The following is an 8,506-nucleotide window of genomic DNA, read 5'->3' as shown; positions in this document are numbered from 1 at the left end:
AGATAGATAGATAGATAGATAGATAGATAGATAGATAGATAGATAGATAGAATATATTCATATTGTGGATGGTTGAATGGTTGAATAAAGTCTCTGGTTATGGAGGGCCAACTGTATTAGGATTAACATCTGCAGAATAGTCTATGAATTGTTATGGCTCCTGTTCTGATGTCCCTGGGATCAGGAAGAGTTCTGTCGACACAAAACAGCAGCCAAAATATATTTACACTATTAAAAAACCAAACATCTAATTAAACACCAGTACTCCTCAGGAAATAAATGTTTTCACTGTGTCTGGCAAGGGAGGATAGACTTTTCCCATGAAACAGTATCCCTTTAAGGAAGACAGTAGTGAACATGACTTTAGTGGGAACCTTGTTTTCCTGGCTTGGAACCCAAGCACTACTGCTTCCTGAAAACCCTGCAGATATTCACTTAACACCCAAAGCTACTTGGGTCCCATGCCACTGAGAATTAAACATGGCCAGAGCTCGCTGGTGGTATCTGCCATCATAACCACAAGAAACTGATTTGTTAAATTTCTATGTCAGTACACTGGGCAAAGAAAATCCTATCCCTGGGAATTTACACAAGTACTTTAAAATATTTAACTGAACTGATTTAAGAGTTTTCAAAAAGAAACAGAGAGATTAATTGTGAGCTTTTAATCTCTTTATCCGATAATCAAGTCAAGGCAATTTGGCAATTTTTCATAACACTATTTACAAATTATGTTCTGTCATTAAGCATTTAAATGTCTGATGGTTTCTGTTCCCTGGGCCTGTTTGGGTATTTTACTCATATCAGCAGTCAAAATATATTTACATTTATTATGAAGCAGGGCTGTGATTGCTGATCCCACTGCTGATATTGCACCTTTGACCGCACTGTTCATATCCAAGGGTTGTATCTGTACCAAGCAGCCTGTTTTACATGTGTAGTTCACCTTTCCATACTATGTAAGACCTTGCAAACCCTATTTACAAATTCTGGAGGACAGGATGGTTTTTGCACAACAAACATGCTCTCCAATGCCAGGGCAGGACCAGCAGGTATGGGCCTGTGCTTCTCTCACCCCCATCCCTGACTCCATTTAATTATTTATGGCATTATTGAATGCCCAATTAGGAGAAATTAATATCATAATACCTGTTGGAATATGTGCATCACCTCTAGTGCAGGGATTGGTCATTGTACTTCCTTGTTACAGAGTGGGCGTGACACTTAAATACTGGTTGTTGTGTACCTTCAGATCATTTCCTATTTATAGTGATCCTCTCTCAGGGTTTTCTTGTGCTACAAATATGTGACTCATTTGAGGTCACCCAGTGAGTTTTCATGGCTGAGCAGGGAATCAAATCCTAATTTCCAGAGTCCTAGTTTTTAAAACAGAGTTTTTAGAAAGCAGTTGTTCTTGCACCCCAGGTGTGGAAATCAAGGTCCCATCTGTCCAGATACTTCAGTTGCAGGAAAGACTGCTTTAAATTCTTTCCTACTGAGGTCATGTTGACCACTAGAAGAATTGTCTTCCTTGAGGTGTACCTGCTCATGGGGGACATCTGTCCTCCCTCGCCAGTCACAGTCTAGGAGGCTGAACAGACAGCCTGTTTGAGCCCACTTGGGGCTAGCTTGGAGGCATGCCGTTTAGATGCATCATGCCCCCAAGCGGGATATAAGTTGGCCCGGCAATTACACACCAGCTGACTTCTCTCCCACTTGGGGGTGTGGTGCTTAGGCACCACTTTCCCCAGAGCCAGCTTTCGCGGAGGAAAAGCTGGCTCTATAGAGGAAGAGGCAGCTTTTTTGCCCCCAAAAGGAGCTGATCTTATCCACTCCTTTTTGGGGCGGAATCTAGCTGGATTGGGGCCAGGCATCTGTTTGCCCTGGCCCCAATCCAGCCTAAAAGGGGTGGCTCTAAGCCCCCCTTTTTGGGTTGTTTGTATCCTCCCTAGATGACCTTGGGCAAATTAGATTCTCTGCGCCTCAGAAAAAGCAAATCCCCTTGGAACTAATTTTGCCAAAAAAAAAAACAACCCCAACAACCATATGATAGGTTCACCTTAGGGTTGCCGTAATTCGGAAGCTACTTGAAAGCACATAACGAAAACAACATGAGGATTACAATTTATATTCTTTCTGCACCCCCATTTCTTTTGCTTTATTTATTATAAATATTTGCATTCATTTGGGATCCTAAAAGAAGGGATGCTTTTTGTTGTAATTCAGTTGTGGTTTTAGAATGTGCATCATATGGGAAAAGTTCTGTCTTAAATGGCCAGAAAATTCTAGACCACCTCTGAAAATCTTCAGGATGTAGGGCAGAAAGTATGCAACTAATTGCAGGGGAAGAGCTGCTAGGATTGAAAGTAATTTTTCTCAACTGCAAAATCACTAAAACGGAAATTATTTTGAATTTGAAGTCTGTATTCATAATTTAAATGGGAAGCCAAGGCAGCTTTTAAAAATATAATCTAAGGAAAAAGGAGAGAAAATAGGCAGTCCTGTAAGAGGGTGGTAACTGTAGTGTCATTACCCCTTCTATTCGATCATTTGCTCATGATGCCTGCAAAAGAGTAGTGCAGCATACTCTTCCCCAAGCTTTACCCTGGGAAAAGTGAGAAGAGGAGCTTTGAAGAAGAGCGAATTTCAGTCTGGTTTTCATTTTCTCTACAGCTGTCATCTCTCTTTGAGTTCTGCTGGGCTGCTACAGCTGGAGTCATTTTATTGCTTTTACCCAGCATCCTTGTGCTTGTGCACACAGAAATGTTTTAATAGTCTTGGAAAAAAGTCAGAGTATCTCTTAGCAACCATAGGACAGTAATTATTATACCAGCAGCTGGGAGTGAACCAGATTTCCGTTGTGCATTAAAAACTGGCGTAGGTTAGTTTACAGATGATATTGGCTAGCCTATGCCAGTTCTGTGGTTGAAGGATATTGAATGTGGGCGGTGCATAATTGCTTTGGCAGCAGAAGAAAAGTGGGGATTTGTGCATCTATGTGTGTGTTTTATGTGAGATGTAGATCATATATGACATAAATGTAGCAAGTTCTTCTGTTATAAAAAAAATACTTTGAATGTTTAATTTCCAATAAATGATAGCTTGTCTTGCTCGCTTCAAAGTGCTTTCTGATTTTGGGCTCCCTATTTTGTTTCAATTTTGTTTATTTTAGTGTCAAAATCCACCCTGTGAAGGTTCAAACTAGACTAAAACATGGTATAGATCCACAGAACCAGCCTGAAACATTTGCATGAATTGGTTTAATTCTGAATGGAAAATGTTTTTTGTTAGTGAGGTAATTAAGGCCAAAAGGGAAAATTCGATACCCCCAGAGAACACATTTGAGGATATGATCTGTAAAGGTTCCCCCCTGTACTGGCATAGCGCTTCTCATCCCCTTCTTCAGTAAATGAAACCAAAGCCTGGCAAACAGCAGGAGTTTCTGGGGTTCAGAGATAGTATAATCTGGGACTGTATAACAGTTCTGGAGCTTGTCACAGCAGCTACTGACTAGCTACAAAGAATTAGTGGTGGATGTGGGTGATAACTAAATAGTGCCTTCTTTTGATTGAAGAATTTTATTGATTTTCATTTTTAAAACAAACAAACAAAAGTGAAAATCAATAAAATTCTTCAGTCAAAAATAATGCCTTCTTTTGACCCAAAGAGTATTTTATTTTGGCCAGGGATTTGAGGTAAGCATCTCAGAATAGCTCCCCACAGCATTATATTTATTGTGAAGGTGTTTTGTGGGGGACTGGTATACATTTCAGAGGAAGACAAAATGACATAGTCTCATGTAGACTGATTAAATGTCAAATCTATCTGATTATTGTTTATTTATTTACTAAGTTTATTTATATGCCACCTTTCTCCCAAGCCAGGCCCAGAGGTGGCTCCCATAATACATTAAAATCATTTACAAAAAGTTCAAGACGAATTTAAAAACTCCACACTGTCTAGCCTCCCACAGAAGGGAGTTCCAGAGAGTGGGAGCATCCCCCAAGAAAACACTTTCACCAGACAAGCCTGTGATGGTGGCAGGACAGTAATAAAGCTGATTACCTTAAAACTCTGATAGGTCCATATGGTAAAATGTGGCCTTTCAAATAGTTTGAACCTAAGCCATGTACAGTAGGGCTTTGATGGAAATAATGTAGTTTTGTGCTAAGAAATAAACTCCCGAATAGGTCATTATTCTCTTCATTAGCCACATGGCATTTTACTACATTGCTTTAAATTAATTAAAAGGGGGTTAAATTTTGACCCAGTTATTATAAACGTTTTAGTCTATACAGTGCCTGTGACAAAAGAACAAAAACCTTAAAGACTGTATTCTGGACAGACTTTCTCATTATAGAAGTCATGCATAGAATAGATAGCCAAGCTCTGTGTTGTTAACCATATACAGTAGATGCTACTGGAGAAAAGCTTTGATAGTGATGCACAAGAAACTTGTATGTGGACTGTCAGTACTCTGGCTAAAGTACATGCATCTTACCAGGAAATGCAAATTGCTCCTTCAGCACTACACCAAAAGCAAGGAAACTGGATATTGCTGACAGTATCTGCAGGTTCCATCAGACTAGGGCAATTGCGTTTTGTTCATTGTCAAGCAGCTGAAAGATAGCAGCTCTGTTTTAGTGCCTTATCATTGCTTGGAAAAAGGATGCAACACAGTCCATAACATAATAGTGTTTTTTTCATGTATAAACAATCAAGTGGGAAATAGCATTTGGAGTCTGTATGGTCCTATGTCCATACTATGCAGTCAAGCAAATTGTAAAACTGGATGACTGTTGTTTTTCCTTCAGCTACTTGTAACCTAGGTATTACAAGTCTTATTGTCAGACCAATTTGTAATCACTAAAATATGTGAATACAATCTTATATATCATTGAAGTTTGTTACATATTATTCTGTTGTGCTTTATTATAGAATTTCTGTGAAATAGTATACGCATTATTCTGAGTCACCTACCTTAAACATTTATTAATACTGAGTACCTGTATCCTATCAACTGATTAAAGTTCAAACAGAATTGCTGTGGATTAAAATTTTATGGGGGGAAATCCCCAAGCAAAACAAAAAGAAATAAAGAATAATAATTATTACTTTTGCAGGCAATTCCAGAAAATGCATCAAGTTTGTTAATGAAAGATCATCTCTTCCAACCTGAACCTATAGTGAGTAGTGATCCTTACAAAAGCTTAAGTATAAGGCCATCAACCTTTGAAGATTTGAATTCAAGAAGATCGTACTTCCACAGCCAGTCCAACCAGGTAATATATTTTCAGCTAAAAAAAAATTGTATAAAAAAGTTCTCCTGATTAATAAATCTTCCTTAAAGCTGCTACTAGAAATTTGGCTGATTACTTGTGTCCCTGTTCAGACATAAAGGAATATCATGATGTTCTGCTATGTATGTGAACCAAGACAAGTCTCAAGCTAACATCCTCCCCATTTTGGCACACCAGTGGAAGGCATCAGAGAAAGCACATTTTTCCTATTTGAAACAAATCATAATTTACTGACTCTAACTGTCATAGATAGCTGTAGCTTGTTTAAAAGCAGAGGTAGATACTGTTGATTTCTGTTTCTCAGCAGGACTGGAAGTTTGTTTACTTAGACAAGATCCATGGAACCTCACTTCATGTTAAGTGAGTTAATACGTGAAACTGCAATTACTTCCCTACTTCACCTCTGTCTCTTTCCCTCTCCACTACACTATCTCCATGTTCTTCCTTCCTCTTCATAGGCCTTTCTCCTCAGAAATACACATCTGTCATTGCGTCTTGTGTGAATTTTTATTTAGATCTTCTCACTGAAAGGTGCTTTCACAAATTGCTACCACCTTCCTTTTCAACAATATCATTTGTCACATGAAGGTATAGCCATAACAAGCTTCTCCTGTCCTCTTTCTTGGGCTTCCCAGTCACAAATCCCCCCCCCCCCCCGCCTTCAATCAATACAATCTCTTACCACCTTTAACCCAGTACCTCTCTTGTTCTTATCCTGTCTTGTTTCCGTTCCAGACACTTTTTCTTTCCCAGCTAAGAAATCCTCATTTCACAAAAGTCATGCTCAGGTTTTTTTAACTGAAGCAGGTGGAATCTTTGCAAAGATTGCAGCTGTTCACTTGACAGCTAGAACAAACTTCCTAGCAATTTTCAGTTTAAAATTCAGTTATATAAATAAAGATATTTATGATGCTTCAGCCAGTCCATTCACCAGATGTGCTTACATAGCATGCAGTGAGAAAACTCATAACCCCGATAGGAGAGGTGGATAATCTTATACTCTTTTCAAGCAGGTATAATCTGAATATGTTCTAACAGCACTCTTGGAAACTTGCTAGGAGTGTTAAAGGCACACTTTCAGGAACACCTTAGAACTGTGGCACAAAAGCACTGTTAGACTTCAGAAGAAACAATGTGCATCTTACATGGCTTGGGTTTGAATAGCCTGCTTTGGGTTTTGCATAGTCTGCTTTGGTAAGCATGCACCTTCTACTACTTTTTGAAATTGATATTAGCCACATGATGGCATGGGCTGCTATTAATTTCTTTTTGATACACTAGCGGTGTACAGCATGTGGCCCTACATATGTTTTTGGATTTCAACTCCCATAATCCTTCTCCATTAGTTGTGTTGGCCAGGCTGACAGTCAAACATTTGGGGGCCTCAAGGTCCCATTCCTGACCCACACCAGTACATACCTATGTAGGGTAAATACCCTATGTAAAGTAGCCCTTGCCTGACTTAGACTGATCTCATCCTTTCCCATCATTCCTCTTTCCACATTGCAGAATTCCAAATGACACTTGCATTTCAGAATATGTTAGAGATGATTAGATTTGTTTTACCCTATTTTTAATGGAGAGTAGTCTTCTCCTTAGATTTAAAAAATTTCCCTATTCAGCTTGTTCTACTTGCGTAGACAGTTTTAATTATTGGCAAGGAGGGCAATTACATTTTTTGAGCCAACTAAGTCATCTTAAATCTCAAATATTCCAGCAGAAGTTTGCTCTGCTCAATAATGGAGTGTCTTGTTTTTGCCCTTGGCAAAGATGGGAAAGGATTGTTTGTTTTTTAATCTTTGCTCATAAACTAAAACGTTACAGCAAACTTATTTTCATTAATAGTGAAAGATGGTTCTGTCATCACGAGCCAATCCTTTAGAAAGCTGTGGAGAAGTTATTTCTGTCTCGGTTTTGTGGATTTCCATTGGGTGCCAGCAAGTGAACAACTTCTTTCGTCCTGGCTGAAAGTTCCCACCACAAGTGTTAATGTATTTATTAAGCAAGTACTTCAGTAATCGAGGACTTCTCTTTCAAAAATTATTTAGAAATATTCTAGGCCTGAATTGCAAAGGGTGGTGGTGGTATTTCTGCATCTGTAAGATAACGTATTTACTCTGCAACTTCACAGAAATGTCATGCTCACAAAGACTGTTACAGGCTAAGATACTTGGAAGGATTTTAGGAACAGTAATTGATGAGTCTCAGCCACAGAAAGATTTCAGAAGGCCAACCTTGGGATGGGGAGAATACAGATTCTCCTGGGGAAGGCCACTCTCAAACAAGGGCTAGTCCTTACTAGAACAAGTCCATTAAAAATCAAGGAAAATTACATACAGTACGTGTTGACTTATCAAGTTACGGTTCATTCAGTGACTCTGATTAGGATAAACAATAGGATTCAGCACAATGTATTACCTCTAGTGCTTTCGCAGTTGGGCCAGATGCTGGTCTTAGATTCAGAATGATACATATAGGAGTAATGAGTACTTCAAAAATTCTACCATTGAAGGTTTCTTCTGAGATCAGTCTTTCCCACTACTACTAATAGTTAATCCTCAGCCATCACTGTGTAGTGGTTTGAGTGTTGAACCAGGGTTTGAACCTCTACCCAACAATGGAGATCCACAGAGTGACCTTGGGCAAGTCACATTTTCTCAGCCTCATGGAGGATAGTGACAGACTTCCTCTGAACAAATCTTGCCAACAAAACCCCGTGATAGATTTGCCTTAAGGTTGTTATAAGTTGGAAATGACTTGAAGGCACACAACACGCACACATGTATAGTGAAGAAACAGCACTTGCAGCAATGGCCAATGTCTGTGGTTATCTCCTTAGGACTAAAATGGTTGTGCATTTAGGATTATAAAAGTAGTGTATGCACTTTCAATTGAGCCAGGAAACAAGTAGTAGTATAGTATAGCTGGTTGTTTTGAGCCATAACAAAATTTTGAACTTACAGAATCATAGAATTGTAGAGTTGGAAAAGTCCACAAGGGCCATCCAATCCAACCTCTGCCATGCAGGAACTCTCAATCAAAGCATCCCCAACAGATGGCCATCCAGCCTCTGTTTAAAGATCTCCAAGGAAGGAAACAGTACCACACTCTGAGGGAGTATGTTCCAGTGCTGAACAGCCCTTACTGTCAGGACGTTCCTCCTAATGTTTAGGTGGAATCTCTTTATCTGTAGCTTGCATCCATTG

The 8,506-nt window shown here is 39.2% G+C and overlaps 1 protein-coding gene across 1 annotated transcript in view; it reads left to right on the top strand.

The window, feature by feature from the left end:
• SPRED1 (sprouty related EVH1 domain containing 1) overlaps window positions 1-8,506 on the top strand; it is a 92,928-nt gene that overhangs the window by 78,627 nt on the left and 5,795 nt on the right. The window contains exon 5 of the mRNA XM_042445899.1: window positions 5,124-5,282. Coding sequence (XP_042301833.1) covers window positions 5,124-5,282 — 159 coding nt within the window. The remainder of the gene's footprint in view (window positions 1-5,123; window positions 5,283-8,506) is intronic.

This window comes from Sceloporus undulatus, chromosome 1 (assembly GCF_019175285.1).
Source record: "Sceloporus undulatus isolate JIND9_A2432 ecotype Alabama chromosome 1, SceUnd_v1.1, whole genome shotgun sequence".
NCBI classification, from domain to species: Eukaryota; Metazoa; Chordata; class Lepidosauria; order Squamata; family Phrynosomatidae; genus Sceloporus; species Sceloporus undulatus.
Note: the sequence above shows the minus strand (reverse complement) of the source record. Positions and strands in the feature narration are given on the sequence as shown.